This window comes from Petaurus breviceps, unplaced genomic scaffold (genome assembly GCF_028583685.1).
Source record: "Petaurus breviceps papuanus isolate PSGF00001 unplaced genomic scaffold, PetGlider_PUasm1.0 181, whole genome shotgun sequence".
In the NCBI taxonomy this organism is placed as follows: domain Eukaryota; kingdom Metazoa; phylum Chordata; class Mammalia; order Diprotodontia; family Petauridae; genus Petaurus; species Petaurus breviceps.
Genome location: NW_027185784.1, coordinates 21,623,784 through 21,641,580, shown reverse-complemented (window position 1 = coordinate 21,641,580; position 17,797 = coordinate 21,623,784). Strand labels below are relative to the sequence as shown.

General features: G+C 41.2%; 1 protein-coding gene across 1 annotated transcript in view; it reads left to right on the top strand.

Moving 5' to 3' along the window:
* CREB3L2 (cAMP responsive element binding protein 3 like 2) overlaps positions 1-7,205 on the top strand; it is a 170,340-nt gene extending 163,135 nt beyond the window's left edge. Inside the window, exons 11-12 of the mRNA XM_069086992.1 lie at positions 1,750-1,984; positions 4,027-7,205. Of these exons, the coding sequence (XP_068943093.1) occupies positions 1,750-1,984; positions 4,027-4,102 (311 nt within the window). The 3' untranslated portion in view covers positions 4,103-7,205. The remainder of the gene's footprint in view (positions 1-1,749; positions 1,985-4,026) is intronic.
* The last annotated feature ends 10,592 nt before the right edge of the window (positions 7,206-17,797 follow it).

Here is a 17,797-nt window from a genome sequence, read left to right as displayed (position 1 = left end):
TTTAATTCTCCTTCCCCAGCTATGATATGGATTTTCTGGCCCTCTGGGGACTTTTGCTTTTCTTGACATTTGGAGGAGGAATCTCCACCTGGTCCTGAAGTTAAGGGGCCTTTTTTTTTTTCTTCTGAGGAAGAGATTCTTAAAATTTGAGTACAGTGTGGCTAGGTGGTGCAGTGAATAAAGCACCAGCCCTGGAGTCAGGAGGACCTGAGTTCAAATGCAGCTTCAAACACTTAACACAAAAATTAGTCGTGTGGCCTTGGGCAAGTCACTTAACTCCAATTGCCCTCCCCCCCAAAAAAGGAAAAAAAAATTGAGTACAAGAACACCTGGGGTGCTCTTATGAATCATGGTAGGATTCTGAGGCTACAAGATGCTAGGTACTAGTTACCAGGTAGAGAAGTTATATGGTGAAAAGGGAGAAAGGACAATTGCATAGGAATATACATAAAGTGAAGAAGCATAATTAGATAAGGGGTCTCCTCAATGAAAACAAAAGGTGCAGGTCCCTCCAATTTCTACTTTCATGTGTCAGACCTTAAGGCACTTTACATTGAAAAGAAGAAAGTCTCAAAGGAAGGAATAGGTTTTTTCAAACTTTCCTTTTCCCTACCTCCCTAGTTTTGGGACTCCATTTGCCTCTTTCAATACTCCCCACGTGTTCTTCCAGAAACTGAATATATACATTATATAATATATTAAATTTAGAGAAGTGAAAAAGCAAAAAAATAAAAAGAGAAAACCAAAATGCCCATAATTGCAGATAAGGAGTTAGAAGATCTGGGATAGGAAAAATGTATTTATTTTCAAGGAGGGGATCTTGACTTCAGAGAAAAGGTTGCTAAGTTCTAAAAGTGATCAAAAGCATTCCAAGCAAGAATGATGCTCTTGTATCATCACGACAAGATTACCACAGGAAGGAACAGCAGCTTAGAAGCACATTTTAAGTGGTCTGTTGGGAAATTCCACCATATCTCCTTCCACCCACTAACCACGGGAATGTAGCTACAGATTGTAAGGGAAGTTAACAGGAAAAATTAGATGTACATTAGGGCAATAGTGTTACTCAATTAAAAGTGATGGATGCTTGAACTATGACTTATAACCTTAGCTTGGAGATGGCCACGGTAACTCTCTTGTCATCTTTATACCATGTTTTCCTCTTTGCAGTATAGAATAGAGGTGCCTTGGCCCTTTCTGGGTTTGGGCTTCCCTAAATCTCTGACTGGTTACCACTGTCTGTTGCTCCCCAGAGATAAGGAAGTTGAGGGGGTGGAGGTATAATATGAAGGCATTTGGGATGACAGCTCCCTGTGTTGATATGCTTTTGTATTGTTCCTTTCACTACAGTATGATTTTTAAATATAAAAAACATGGAAATTATCATGGAAACCCAGCTTCAGTTCCTGTGAGCATTCTCTCTCTCTGTCTCTCTCTCTCTCTGTCTCTCTCTCTCTCTCTCTCTCTCTGTGTCTCTCTCTCTGTCTCTCTCTGTCTCTCTCTCTCTTTCTCTCTCTCTCTCTGTCTCTCTCTCTCTCTTCCCACCCTCTTCCTCTCTCTCCCTTCTCTCTCTGACATTTAGCATTTTAAGGTCTGCCTTGAATAGTGGTAGATGTTTTTTGAAAGAGGTGACAGCATCCAGCCACCAAAGCTCTCTACTCCTTGTGGAGGCCTGCATTGTAAGACTGACCATGGTTATTAAGGTGTACTTGATTGTTTCTTGCTTCTGTTTCCTTATTCTTTCCTCAGTAAGATCCAGGAGTCTGCTGATCTATGAAGAACCCCCTCCATTGGAGGAGTCTCAGAGTCTAGGCTTTCCTGGGGATCAAGGGGACATTGAAGACAGAGAAAGAGGGCCCCCAATCCTTGGAATGTCCATGTTGGAGCCAAGACCCAGGGCTGAAGAGGCTGATGTTGCTCAGTTCAGGATATCAAATGAGACGAGGTTAGAGAAGGCAGTGCTATTGGAAATTGGGCAGCACAGGTGAGTGGAATGGAAACAGCTATTTCCCTCTGCATTGAGGTTTGCAAGACCGTCTATTGGAACCTAGCAGGAGACATAGTTTTGTGACTGCTGATGACCATGTGAACTTAGTCTAGTGGCTAGACTAGGTGCCCTTTTCTGGCATCACTGAGCAGGAGTGGAGGTTAGGGCAATCATAACCCATTAGTAACACTACTAATGGGTTATGATTACCCTAGCCTCCACTCCTGCTCAGTGATGCCAGAAGAGGGCCTGTAGGGATCTCTACTGCCTGTTAGCTGCTGCTCTGAGTTGGAAATTGGAGTGAGGACTGCAATAAGCCCTACACATTAGTAGCTACTTAAGTAACAGTGGGGAGCTGGAACATGAAGAACTCAGCTGCCCACATACCCAGCATAGGTCACCCTCCAGTTTCAGAAGTTTTAGGGTGGTTTTGTTTTGATTTTTTTTAAACCTCAAGAGGTTGACTTTTTTATATGACATTACATTGGAATTTGATTTGGCCTAAGCTGGAGTTTACCTTTTTGGTGTCTATGAAAAAAAAAAATAGATGCAATGGATACTGCTAATTTCATATGACTCATCTACTCATTAAAACAAATGTTCTAGGACCCTCTACTTGCTGGCAGTTTTTAAAGCAATTAATACAAGCTATAATAACGATTTAAAAAAGACTGGAAAACTCTCATTATTCTAGGCAAGGCTCTGTGACAGATATAGAGAAAATGAGAAATAAAATGAAGAATGAGAGAACAAGAGAGAGAGGGAAGAGAAGAGAGGAAAAAAGAGAAGAGGAGGGCAAGAAGGGGGAAAGAAATAGATGGGAGAGAGACAGACAATGGAGGGAGAGAGAAGAGAGAATGTTTACACAGTGGGGGAAAAGCACTGGGTTTGGAATCAGCAAGAACTGGTCTCAAGTTCATGCTCTGTGACTATCTGACTCCATAGGGTCATTGTGAGTAGGACAGTGGAAAGGGCTCGGGCTCCCAAGTCAGAGGAACTGAACTACGTTCAGTTATTACCCATGTGATGCTGGGTACCATTGTCTTACTCTGCCTTAGCTAGAAGTGAAAATTAACTTTGTACAGTTGTACAGGTTTCAAAGCACTTTTGTAGGCACATTATTATTATTGCTTTTTTTGGGAGGGCAATTGGAATTAAGTGACTTGCCCAAGGTCACAAGGCTAGTTTTTTGTGTTAAGTGTCTGAGGCTGGATTTGAACTCAGGTCCTCCTGACTCCAGGGCTGGTGTTCTATTCACTGCGCCACCTAGCCGCCCCAGTGTAGGTACATTATTTATTTCGGTCCTCACAACAACCCTGTGGAGTGATCAAGGCAGGAATTTTATTCCCATTTTACAGATGAAAAAAATTATAGCTGAGAGAGATTTAAAGACATACATACCTAAGGTCACATAGCTACTGCCAGGTTTGAGGCTTTCCTCAGTGTTCACTAGGGTCCCATCCATCCACTTATAAACTCTACCTAGCTCCCCCCATCTATCTTCTCTCCCACCCAAACTTGTCTCTTTTCAGTGATCTTATCTTCACTTAAGGGTTTGAATCCAGGTATATTTTCTTGCATTCTGCCTCAGAAAATTACTAGTTGTGTAACCTTGGCCATTGGATTTAGAGTTGACTATAGAGATGACCACAGAAGCCATCTAGTCCCACCCCCTCAATTTTACAGGTGAGAACACAAATTCAGGGAGATTAAGTGGCCTAGGATGAAAAGACCATTTCTGTAGAACTAAAATAATCTTAGAGGCTGTCTAGTTCTATCCTTTCATTTTACAGATGAGGAAATTAAGGCACAGAGGTTGAAACTAGTAAGTTTCTGAGGTAGTATTTGAACCTAGGTCTTTCTGACTCTAAGCCCAGTATTCTATGCATTATACTATGGTGCCTTGCTCAGTAAGAGGGAAAATGCCTGGTTTTGTTGGCAAAAGCTAGATGGCTAAACCTTGAGTAATAGAGGGCAGGAGGAGGGTATTATAGCTGTAGTTATTAAGTGATGACTCATTTTTTTTTCCCCCTTTACAGGGTCAGCTCCAAACTGGAGGTAAACGAAACACTCAAAGTCATCGAAATTGACAGAAGAGTCAATGCTACTTTTTAAGGAGCTTTTTCATCTCCTTTTCTTCCTCGCCTCCTCCTTCACTCCCATTACCTTTCTCATTAAACAGAACCCACCCAACCTTAACCAAAGCACTGCTGAGCATTAGTTTGGGCTGAGAAGAGAGGCTGGGACGTCAGCATGTATACTGAAGGATCTTGATATCCTTCTCAAATGCCATTCCTTTTTTCCTTCCTCATGTTTCTCTTTCCCACGTTGCCACAGAAAATTACTTTAACATTAGGGTCAAGGGAGTAGGTTGCAGGCCTCTTTCCAACGGTGGTGACAAGGAAGTTGTTCCCTAGCCCTCGGCATTGTGGCAAGACCAATGTTAGAAGAAGACACCAGTCTCTTTGAGTAGGGTCCCCAGTCTCGGTAAAGAGAACCCCAGAAGTCTCTTTGTGAGAAGTGACTGACCACTACCTATCTGGCTTGTCCAGGCGTTTAGCCTTGGGGTGGGCAAGAGGTCAAATTGAGGTCACCAGTTTGAAGCCTTTACAGATTTTAAAAGAACTGTCAGGAGAACACCTTGACATTCATCTTTCTAACCTACTCTCCTTTATGTTTTCACCATTTGGTTCCCCCATTACCACCACCCTCTTCTCAAGACTACAGGTGTAATACCTGAGGGAATGAGGCTTTCTTATTCCAGATCTCCTTGTCTGTTCTTTTTACCTGTAGTTTTTTCCTCCTCCTTTCCCCTCCGTCCATATACCCAGAGTTCTACCTCCCAAACTTCTCCTTGTTGTAAATAGTATTTATTAGCTTTCTGAGGCTTCCTTCTGGCAGCCAAACTGAAGAGATTAGATGCCTCCCCCTCAGCTTAGCCAGAGGCTTGAATTGAGCTTTGGCATTGTGAGGGTATGGGAGGCTCTGAATTCTGTCCCTTCCCCACCCTTCCTCCAACCCCTACTTCCCAGCCCTAGTTTCATTTCTTTTTTTTTTACCTTAATCCTGTAAGAAAATTACAGGTCGATAGCAGCCCCTTAGGCATGTAACTTCCAGACACAAAACACCAAATTCTGCCTCTTTCTAGGCAGACTCATCTGGGCTCTTGAGACCCAGGAACATGACTCCTTCCCTGTTTCTTTATGAGGGAAATGTAAAGTCATGTCCCTGGGACAAGGGACTCCTGACTATTGCCTCTCTGGATTCTTGCCTTTACATTATCTTGGGCTTTCTGCTCCATTGACCCTACCTGTGCTACAAGGAATACTTTTCGGTTCCTTGAACTGGTGGGGCAGATAACTTTGGCACCTATAGCTGTTTTTTTTGTTTGTTTTTTTGTTATTTTTGTTTGTTTTTCCTGGGAGCCTTTGGCTACTCTACCCCTACTCATCCAAAGAGTCCTAACTTAATTGACCTTTGTGCCTTTATATTTTTATGATTTAAAATACGCTTTTTATAAAAGAAAAAAAATTCTGCCCTTTCTCATGAATAGGCAGTGAAAATTGCCTTTTTAATTGTACAATGTAGCAAGCTCTCCTTATTTTCCCCCCTAGTTTGTAAAATATTTTTGTAGGAAAAATGTTTTCATTTTATATTTACATCTATAACCTCTCTTTCTCTGTTTCTTTTGTACCATCTGTCCGTTCTATTATTGCATGCTACACTTAAGAGGAATTCTCAAAATGATCCATGGGCCTCCAATCCAATAACAGGTAACAGGATTTGGCATCATTAACATTCCCTATCTTATCTTGTAAATGGATTCCTGTTTTGTCTGCTCTGGTCCATTTGGGGATCACAGGTGTTCTTCCTCTGTCCCCTCTCTATTGCATATGCCCTAAGTTCCTGCTTTCTATTCTCATACCAAATGTTTGATCCTAGATCACAGAATCATAGATTGTTAGGCCAGAACAGGTCCTTAGAAACCGTGTCCTGGGGCCCTACGTGGTACTGGTAGGAATTTGGGAGGGGATGGGGAGGAGAGAAGAAAAGTCATTTCTGATTTTCTCTCCTCTTTGAATTTTAACTGAACACATGAAATTTCAGAGCTTGGGAGTGATATTAGAGATCATCTAACCCCCTAATTTTTACAGATGAAGAAATTGAGGCAAAGTGAACTAACAAAGCCACACATGGCAGAGCTGGGATTAGAATCTATATTTCCTGGCTCCTAGGCTAACCTTCACTCTGCCATATTGCTCAGTTGGGTGATGGACTTAAACAAGGTGAGGCTTAAGGGATTTTAAAAGAGATTCTCATTTTTGAAGGAGTGAAGTGAAAGGACAACCCAGTGCAATGATCTCCATCATTCCTGTGCCATCTTGGATGTCAATGATCACTAGTTGTGCCTAATAGTGGAAGACTCATTACTTTGGGCAAAAAGAAGCAGATTTTCAGTGAAGATTGGCTTTAAGGATTTCCCTTGTCCCGTGCTTTGATCCTATCACACCCCACCTCATCTCTCAGTGCTGGGAAGGACAAAGAACAGTCTCGCTAACAGTAAATTGTGTGGCATTGTTCTTGCCAATGGAACATGCTTTACATATTAATCTGCTTCTGAGTGCCTTTGAGTGACCTACTACCCAGTGGTATCTGGAAAAGAGCCCTCGGCTTGGAGGCTGAAGACTGGTGTACAAGTCTAGGCTCTGTCACTGAATAGATGTGTGATAATTCCTTAGTTTCCTTAAACCTCTGTTTCCTCATCTGTAAAATTCCTGCACTACCTACCTCACAGGGTTGTTGTGAGGGTCTAATGAGATAATGTGTGTAAAGCGCTTTATAAACCTTTAAGTGTCATGTTGTAAATGTAAGCTATTATTATTGTTATTGTTGTTATTGTTATTATTAAGTAGTTTAATAAGCATTCTATTAAGGGGCACCATGGGCTTTATCATAGCAGATGCAGAAGGACCAGACCAGGAAATCTGGATGTGTAAATTCTGCCTGATCATTAGCTTCATCCAGAACCACCAGCGGGTTTGATTTTTGTTAATTTCCCGTAGTGTAGTCCATGTCCAAGATGCCTGCTTTGCCCTGATGATTTCAGCAGCTCCCAAGTATTGGCAGGAGTTGGAGTCTAGGGAGCTTAAGTGTGGATGAATCAGGATATTAGAGGAGCCATAAAATAAATAAATAAACTATATTTGTGGAAATCAAACATATGGCATGTGCTAACTTCAATCATGTTTTCAGTATGTAGATAAGTTTTGTTTTGTTTTTCTCCCCTGCCCCCTTTGGCAACCCTTGTGAGTGATAGAATATCACACGGCAATTCTTGAGGCTGTTTCCAGTCAGTCTTTTATCATTGAAGCCTCTCTGTAACATAACTACCCCTTATGTCTGCCCTGCTTCCCTCCCCCCCTCCACGCCATGGCACTTCCACTCCTCCAACCCATTTCTTCCACAGAGCTGGAGTCTTTTTAGAGGAACCATTCCCATTTCCCAGTAATCAGTCTCATCAGATCACTCTTGCTTTTTATTGGGAAAGAGAAACCATAAATGAGAAGCATCAGTGCCATTTTAAAAGAGATTTTCACTGACCTTTTGGCTTTTACTAATATCAGAAAACTGTTGCCTTTCCTCCCCACCCAGATCCCATCTAATACTAGAAATGTTGTGTGGGTGTGGGTTTGGTTGCTGTTGGCATTAGAGAGTTCCTCATTAATGCCAAGCATTTTCATTGGTAAAGGACTCACTTTTTCCTTTCAAAGTGAAAAATTATAGGTATCTTTGGCAGTCATATGTGAAGCTTTTCCCACTGGTTATGCATTCGGTATTTCCTTGTCATCCCTTACCAGCCCCATGCCCCATCGTAGTCTGTTTAACTTGAATTCTGGTAGATAGCTGTGAATTAATCCTTTTTTCCCACAGAATCTCTGCACTGAGGTTATTTCATTCTAACCCTGCATTTTGCTTCCCAAGTCTCTTTTTATTAGGATCCAACTGTTTCTCTACTTCGTCTCTGCCCTCCAATTTCCCTAGGTCAATCACCCAAAGATCAATTCAGACATTCAACACTGACAATCTTTCCGGTATAGCAAAAGCCTGGTGAAATGAGCGTTTTGCTATAAGATATGGCACTATATATGGGCAGCTAGGTGGCGCAGTGAATAGAGCATTAGGCTTGGAATCAGAAAGACTAATCTTTGTGAGTTCAATCTCAATTCATATACCAGCTTTGGGCGAATCACTTATCCTGTTTGCCTCAGTTTCCTCATCTGTAAAATGAGCTGGAGAAGAAAATGGCAAACTATTCTAGTGTCTTTGCCAAGAAAATTCCAAATAGGGATCATGAAGAATTAGACATGATTGAACAAAAAACAGCATGGCACTGTATGGGAGTGGCAACATCCTCTAGGACTAAGGAAAAGGCCAGTCCATGAACTTTAGGGCTAGCCTTATAAATATATGTGTGTGTGTGTGTGTGTGTGTGTGTGTGTGTGTGTGTGTTGGGAGGGGGGAGGAGTAAGGAATGGGTAGTTTCCTATATGTGTGACCTCAGGCATACAGGGAAATCTGGCTGCCTCTAATATCAACCCTATCCATGTATCATGATCTGTGAAAATAAGTCCTGGGAACTCTTATCTCCAAAAATCCTTTTATTCAAAGGAATATAAGTCCCTGGGAAGGATAACCAATGTGAGATAGTCCCTTCAATAGTTTGTTCAGGACTTTGTTAGTTTGGGTACTCCAAACCTTAGAAGATGTTTCCATGATTTGTAATATACCCCTTTAATTTATCACCTGGTGCCTAACTTTAGGGGCATTAATTTTTCATCAAGCTGTAAATAAGACAGGCACCTAAGGGAAGAGATTCTGGGAGTGGGGAAAGAGAAACTGCAATGGGAAATGGGAGGATGCCAAAAACAAATTGCCTATTTCTAAGTTTTTGAAGACCAGCTTTGAATAAGCTTTTAAGGAACAGGGCACATGAACATATAGCTCCTTAAGCTAAGAACTGCCTGGCCTTAAAATTGAAGGCAATGTGGTAACTCCCATCTCCTGGCTTCACACAAACCCCTTTCTTTCAAGACAAAAAACTTGCCTGGATTTGCCTTGGCCCTGACAGATCAGGACCTGCCTGGTTTCATGTCATTTTTTTTCAGAAATGACTAAAAAATAGTTTAAGGAAGAGATTTTTTACTTATATTTTAAAATTTTGTTTGCACCCATTAGTTCACGTTGTTTCTAAAATGCTTGCTTAAAAATGAGCTTGTAACAGTTGGGGACATAAAGGAAATAGTGGGGCTATTTCAATCAGGAAAGCTCCCCATTAAAGACCCAATTGCTAAGAAAAAAGGGTGTTATGACCTTGCCACAGTATTATTCTCTGTGCCAGATAACGTAGATCAGTTAGAGGCCAAACTCAAAATCTGGCCTTTCCATCAGTACTCCCTCTATTGGTGACGTGGCTTGGCAACTAAGTAGGAATATTGAAATAGAAATGCCATTTTATTATGTTCTCCCACCCCCCAAACTGGTCATCTTACTTGAGCCCTGAGATGAATCCACCCTGAGGCCAAAACCCTAGTGATGTTGTTAACTTACTTGAACTCATTCCTCAATGATTAAAAACCTGACCAGGTCATATCCTTCCAATCCCAATAAGTCTGAATCCCAGCTGTCATTATTAAAACCCCGTTCTCCATCATCTACTGCCCACTCTGATTCTTTAGTCCCATCCTCTTCAGCCTAATGTCTCAATCTAAAGCTCCCAACACCTTCCACTCTGCTCTCTAGAATGCCTGCTGTATGGGTAACAAGCTTTTTCACCTTACATCTTTTCATTTCCCATTCCTTCCATCTTTTTCGACTTACTGAGACGTGGTGACTCACTGTTCAAGGTGAAGGAATTGCAATACTCCTTGCTCCCTATTGCCATTTTCAAGCTTTCTGTCTGCTGTAATCACTCAGTAACTTCTTCTCCTTTACAATTCACTCAATGCCTATCTACCATCTAATCAAAATTCTTGTAACAGTTGGCTACAGACCTCCAAAGTATTTTTCCCTCTAGTCATCAATGAGTTCAGTGTCTGGTTCACAGTCTTACTCTCCTCCCAAACTCCTGTCCTTTTACTAGAGTACTTCAGCATACTTATTGATAACCCCTTGAACATCCATATCTTTCAGCTCCTCAGCTTACTCATTTCCTTTAGCCTCTTTCATCACATCTCAGCTATCCTTGACCTTGACATCACTTACACCACTGTGTTGGAAATTCTCTTATCTGATCACAACCTGTTATCATTCCACTTCTCCCTTTGCCTTGAACCGCCAAACTCTGTTCTTTGTCTTCACCATGACCTCCATAGTTGACCCCTTAGTTCTTCCCAGACCATGACCCCTGACCATGACCCCTGCACTGGCTAAACACTCTTTTTTCCACTTTGACCCTTCAGTGAATCACTTCAAATCTACACAGTCTTCTCTCAAGTCCCTTGAACCCTTATTCTATAGCTAATCTTGCACTACCAGCCCTCAGTCTTGGATTACTTCCACCAGCCTTCCCTGCTTTTACTAATATTCATTTGCTGCTGAATGAAGCCGAAGAAAATGATGAAACCATGCTGATTGGATTCACTACAAATTTATGTTACATGATCTCAAGCTGTCCCTCACTGTGAAATCTTTTTACACTTCAGTAACTCACTATCTCATTCATTATAGAAGCTTTTCCCCACTTTTTAATCCTTCCTCAGACTTCCCATAGCTCCTCTCAGTTGAGAACCTTGCCTCATATTTCACTGAAAAATCGAGGCCATTTGTTGAGAACTCTCTCTTCTCCCCTCCTTATTTCAGGTCATTCAAGTGTCTTCTGCAACCATCTTCTTACCCCTTTGATGTTTGCCAAGGAAAACTCTTTTGCATGCACAAGTATAATCCCATTTCAATTTATCTTCTCCTGCATATTGTCTCTTTTATCATCCATGATCTCACTTACCTTCAATCTCTCCATGTCTGCTGGCCACTTTCTGTTGTCTAAAAATATGGCCCATGTCTCTCCCCATCCTCAAAAAGCCCTTATTAGATCCATCCAGCTGTGCTAGCTATTGTCTGATAGCTCTTCTTCCTTTCATGGCTAAAGTCCTTGAGAAGGCCATCTACAGTTGGTGCCTCCATTTCCTTTCTTCTTTCTCAGTCTGCCTTTGAACTCTTTATCATTCAACCAAAACTGCTTTCTCCAAAGTTACTAATGACCTCTTAATTGCCAAATCTAACGGCCTTTTCTCCATCTTCACTCTTCTTGATGTCTCTGCATCCTGTGACGTTATCAATGACCCCCTTCTCCTTTACACTGTGTTCTCTTTAGTGTTTGTGACACTACCTCATCATGGTTCTTATCTATCTTACTATTCCTCTTTGCTGGGTTTTTCTCCAGGTCACATCCACTAGTATGGAGTATCCGCCAGGGATTTGTCCTGGGCTCTCTTCCCTTCTCCCTCTATACTATTTCAATTGGTAGACTCATCAGCTCCCATGAATTCAAGATGATTCTTACAATCTGCTTATATAGCCCTAACCTCTCTTCTGACCTCCACTTTCACATTTTCAACTGCTTTTTGGACACCTTGAACCAGATGCCCTATAGATATCTTAAACTCAAAACTGAACCCAATGTCCTTCCCCATTTCCTTTTTCTTTTTCTTAATTTCCCTGTTACTGTTGATGGTGCCACTATCTTCTAAGTCCCCCAGGCTTGAATCCTAGATGTCATTCTGAGATTCTCTTTCTTATCCTCCATATCCAGTTTGTTGCCTTCCCTTCCATATGTTCTCTTCTCTTCTCTGACACTGCCACCACCCTGGTACAGGTTTTCATCGCTTCATGTTTGGACCATTGCACTAACCTTTCAGCTCATTCCCCTGCCTTAAATCTCTCTGTATTCCAGTTCATCTTCTCTCAGCTGTCAACAATCATCTTCCTAAAGTGCAGTTCCAACATGATGTTCTTCCCCTCTATCCCCCATTCACTGGCTCCCTATCACCTCCAAAATAAAATACACAATACACAGGCATTAAAAGCCCTTTTTAACCTGTCTCCTCCTACCTTTCTAGTAAGCATTCCTTTCTCACCTCCAAGTATTCTGTGATCCAGTTGCTGTTCCTTGAACAAAAACACTCCAACTCCCAATTCTATGCATTGTCACTTATCCCCCTTGCTTGGAATTCTCTCCCTTCTCATCTCAGTCTCCTGGCTTCCTCGGTTTTCACGTCCTAGCTAAAAATGCCATCTTCTGTAAGAAGGCTTTTTCATTCCCCCTCAATCCTAGTTCCTTCTTTTATCTCCAATTTATACCATAAATATCTTGTACATACACAGTTATTTTCCTGTTGTCTCCCCCATTAGATTGCTAGCTCCTTGAGGGCAGGGGTAGTCTTTTGCCTTTCTTTGTATGCCCAGTGCTTAGCACAGTGCCTGGCACATAGTGACTCCTTAATGTTGTGGTGGCTGTTAGTCCTTCATTTTCAAAGAGGACCAATGATATCACAGGCGATGGCTTGTTCATCAATTGGATTTAAGTGAGGCTTAGTTGTTCAAAGTCATCAGCCTCACTCTTCAAGTCACTGAAGTCCAGTGACAAGATAAAAGTCGAGACTGGTGATGGCTCAGAATTCAGTGGAAAAACCTTGGCATCTTCAATGACTCAACTAAGCCCTAAGTGCTTCACAGCCCCCATGGCCATTGGAACAAATTTTTCTCAGACTCCCATTCTGCAGGGAAAAGGCTTCACATGCTTGGGGTAGCCATGTCGCTAACTCACGGATGGGACTGAGGTCTGTCAGTTATTGTCAGCCTGGTTTAGCCCTTGTTCCTAGATGGTTTACTGTACATGCTACAGCTCTGTGAGCCCTTAATAAATGCTTGTTGACTCAGTGGCTGAGTGCTCTGTTCTAGTTACTGATCCATAGAAGACCACTCTTATCCCAAAGTGGAACTCCTCTTTGGGCTTCATGTCATGCAAGAGTGTCAGAAGTTTCAGGAAGTTGTTGTTTGTTTAGATTCTTCACTTTGGGGGTATAGAACACAGGGCTGATGTTTTTTGTCTTTTGGAATGATTGTCTTTAGATGGGCGGCGTACTTCATGTTCTTACTTTTTTCGGCTTAAATCTAGCATTTAGTAGCTGAAAAATTACGAGGTGCTGAGTTTCTATGATTAAATTGTAAAGTGTATAATCATTTTAAATTAAGAAATTGGATATTCAAGGAAGTAAGGAAGAAGCGTTTATTAAGAACCTTCTTTGTGCCAGGCACTGTCCTAAGTGATTTACAAATACCTTATTTGATTGTTGCAGCAACTCAGTGAAGTAGGTGCTATTATGATCCCTATTTTATAATTGAGGAAACTGAAGTAAAAAGAGGTTAAGGAACTTGCCCAAGAACCAGTGGGTGTCTTAGGCTGGATTTTAACACAGGCATTCCTGATACCAGGCCCACATTCACAGTGCCACCTAAATCCATCTCTTTATATGTAAGTGTAAACTGCTTTCATTGCTAGGTACTCAGTGTCAGGAATGCAAAGAAAATGGTTCTGGATTCAGGGCATTGGGGTTGAAATTCTGTCTCTTCCAGATACTACCTCTGTGACCTTGGGGATGTCATTTATCCTCTTCTTCTGGGCCTAAGTGCCCTCTATTTAAAATGAGAGTGTTGAACCAGATGGTCTTTGAGATCCCTTCCAGCTTTATACCCATTGTCCTAAATAGACTCTCCCTCGTGATAGAACCTGTACTTGACAGATCAATTCCATGGATTATGCTATCCTCTCCAGGTGTGATTTTCCCCCCATCACATTTATTTTTGGGGGGAGACAATTAGGGTTAAGTGACTTGCCCAGGGTCACATGGCTAGTAAGTGTCTGAGGTCAAATTTGAACTCAGGTCCTCCAGAGTCCTGTGCTGTATCCATTGCACCCCCCACTGGTTGCTCCTTTCCATTATGTTTTTAAAAGATTACTATGAGTAATGTTTGAGCTTGGGGCAACTCTAGTTTTCAGCTTATCTGCATTCATGCTTTTGTTAACTACTATTCCCTTCTGCCCCAGGATGGGACCTCTCCTGAGGCAACCCAGAGCTAGAATATGGGACCCACTGTTCCAACCCAAGCCTAAAACCTGAGACCCCCGGTGCTAGAGACAAGTCCCGGCTTTGCCATTGGGACATTCCAAAGGGCCTCATTGTGCCCACTTTATATACCATTTCTCCACCCTTTCAGTAATGTCACTGCTCCACTATAGTCTATTTTGAAAGGTAGAATGAATCAGAATGCCCCCTTTTTTAAATGGCATAACCAGACTGGGAAGGTTGCAATTGGTGCCACCTCAGTAAATTGTGAGTGACCCTGTATAAAATAATGCCTGGTATAGCCTATGAGCATTTTTATGGAGCATGATTTCTGTGTCTATTAAACCTATGGTGTCTACAGCCTTTTGTTCTTTGTGATGGATTGCAAAGCTATGGTGCTCATGTCCTAGCATGATGACCCTTTATCATATGTCACATCATAATACACTGTTTTCTGGGAGAGTCAAGGGTTATTAATGCTAGGTAAAGAGAAGTGTAAATGAATTGTAGGATGCCTGTGACTAGATGGAGGGAAAACCAAAAAAAATTCTTCTCTTCGTTTCTTCTAAATAAATATTTTTCACTAAAAAGACAAAAATACTGCTTAGGTTTTTCAATCTTCTTTTCTAGGTTACCAAAAGCAGTTTGTTGGAGGTTCTTTGAGAGTGCCCAGTAATTTTTACCTGATGCACTTGGCCACTGAACTACATACAAAAAGAGACTAAAACCAGAAATTGGCATGTTATGAGTCTAAATCTCTGTCTGAGGGGTTTTGAGAAGCAGACTTTTATTTTACCCAGTCATGGGAAGAAAATATTTATATGATCCAAGGGACTTATGCAACCTGGCTGCTATTTTAGACATTTCCTATAATGGATTTCTAACTAGGTTTCATAGGATCATAAGATTTCAAATTGAAAGAAATCTTAGAGATCATGTAATTTCTCATTTTGTAGATGAAGAACTAGCCTCAGAGAGTGAAAGGGACTTACCCAAAGACACACAGCTCTTAAAAAGCAAAACTGGAAACTGAGCCTAGGTCTTCTGACTCCAAATTCAGTGTTCCCCCTGACCCTCAATATATTGTTTCACTCTGGATTGGATTTTACATTTCCTCTGCCTTTAGATGCTCAAAGCTAATGCTCAATTCAGGAAGGAACAATCCTTCATATGAGCAGTCGTGGAGTGCAAAGCATAGTTTCATGCTCCAGAAATTCTGATGAAATTGTTGATAAAGGTCAACACTCTCATACAATTTAATATTTATTCCTATTGCTTTCCTGGGTGTCAATGTCAATTTCTTCTATACAGAAAGAGAGCTGGAACCTCATTTAACTCTTTGTTGGCTTGAGCTGAGAAAGAGGATGAAAAAAGAGAAGTCTGCTGGTGAGGAGTTCAGCAGGGCAGATGGAACAAAGTAGATCCCTGGGAAATGAAAGTGACGTGTTTCTCAGTGAGCAGAGAGTCATGATGCCTTCCACAGACTTGACTGTGGAAGTCACTTGAACCAACTGTTCTCTTCCTTCTCTGGGCTAATCAGGCATTCTCTTTCCCTGTTCCTCTATAAGGAGCTCTCTCCATTGGGATGACTCTTAGTTTGGGTTCTTCTTTTTTTCCTTTCTGTTTTTGTTGCTTCTTCCTGTTCTTCCCTTCTCTCAGACAAGACTGACATCACAGTAGAATGGTAAGGAGGGTGTAGCTTCAATTTCTGTTTTGAGAATACTCTCTAAACCAGTGAAATGTTAGTTCATTTTTGTTCCTGGACCAATGGGAATCCTGTGTGTTGGGGATGGGAAGATAGATTCAAAGGATCCAAAGTATGAAGGGACCCTAGAAATCAAGTAATCTAGGGATTTTTAACATGTCTGGTACTTGTTTGCAACTTTTATATGATATATTTTAAAATATTTAATATTTCAAAAGTCAAACTTCAATATAATTGGTTTCCCTTGTAATATCATATATCTTATGCATTTAAAAGCATTATTCTGGGAAGGAAACCAGTAGACTTCACCAGGCTGGGTCCCTGATACAAGAAATATTAAAAACCTCTGATCCAATCTTTTCTTTCTTTTTTCTTCCTATTTCTTTCTTCTTTTCCCTTCTTTCCTTTTTTCTTCCTTCCTTCCCTTCTTCCTTCCTTCCTTTCCTTCTTTCCTTCTTTCTCTCTCTCTCTTCTTTCTCTCTCTTTCTTTCTTTCTCTCTCTCTTTCTTTCTCTCTTTCTTTCTTTCTCTCTCTCTCTCTTTCTTTCTTTCTCTCTTTCTTTCTTTCTCTCTTTCTTTCTCTCTTTCTTTCTTTCTCTCTCTCTTTCTTTCTTTCTTTCCTTCTTTCCTTCTTTCCTTCTTTCTTTCTTTCTTGGAGATAGTGGCCCAGACTGGTGAAAGAACTTTTTCAGGGCCACATGTTACAGCATTTCACTCCATGTACAATGTCATTATCACCTAAATAAGGAAATTAATATTTTCAGAGACATTTAATGGGTTTTCCAGGGTCAAAGAGGATAAATTAGATCTGGTGTCTGACTCTTCATCCATTACCCCAGGAAAACTCCTAGTATCAGGACCTGGAAAGAAAAGCCACAGAGTCAAAGAAGCAGCATGATGTCATAGTGTTGCTTCAAGATCTCAGGACTAGAAGTGCATAGTTCATAGGAGCCGAGATTTGAGCTAGAAGATGCCCTTGAGGCATTTTATCATCCTCATTTTACAGACAAGGAAACAAAGACCCAGGGAGGTTAGATAATTTACCCCAGATTATCCAGGGAATAATCATCCGGTCTAGGTTTTTACCCTGAGCCTTTGGGAAGCCAGCATGCTTCCATTGTACACTCTTATTTTAACTCTACCACTAATTTCCTGTGTGACCTTAGACAAATCTCTTGACTGCTCTGGGACTTAGTTTACTCATCTACAAAATGAGGGAATTGGGCTAGATTATCTGCATAGCATTGACTATCTCTGGGTCACCTTCACAATATGATGAGACATCAGGTTAGGATCTTACTGGAGTTTAAATGTTTGATATATTGAAATTTAAGTCTTCAGCCAAGACTGATCTAGTTATGTTATGTCTTTGCTAGTTTTCAGTCATTAAAAGTACCTTTAGAAGTTGCATAATCTGCCCATATCAGGTGTTTTTATATAAATGACCTAATGATAGTCATCTAAAGATTAGATTCCATCCTTGCATATGAAGGAAAAAAATCAGGTTTAAACTCAGGGCTCAGAAAACACACAGGCCACACAGATTGGCTCCTTCTCCTTTCGAGGCAGGATGACTATTTTAACTTTGACATACCAGGCAATGAAGCAAGTAGTCTGTCTGAGAGGATGGTTTGATTAATAGACCCAAGACATACATGGTAATGCAAGTGATTGATGAGAATGTGAGTACAGATTCATAGAATCTTAAAGTTGAAAGACCTTATCATTCAACTCCTACCAAGACTATGACCCCCTTCTATGCCATCCTGATAAGTGATCCAACTTGGTTATTTTTCTTCTTTAAAATAAAATGCAAGGAGGGGGGAAAAAGCCCATTTGGATTCTCTGTTTCCTGAAGAGTTGACGGCTGACAACTTTACAGGAGATATCTGTGCCCATCAGAAGTCCATGTGTGAATCTCCTCACCTCCTCTCCTCCCCCCCCCCCCAAACACACACTCTGCTATTGCTTTTAGACAGCAGGA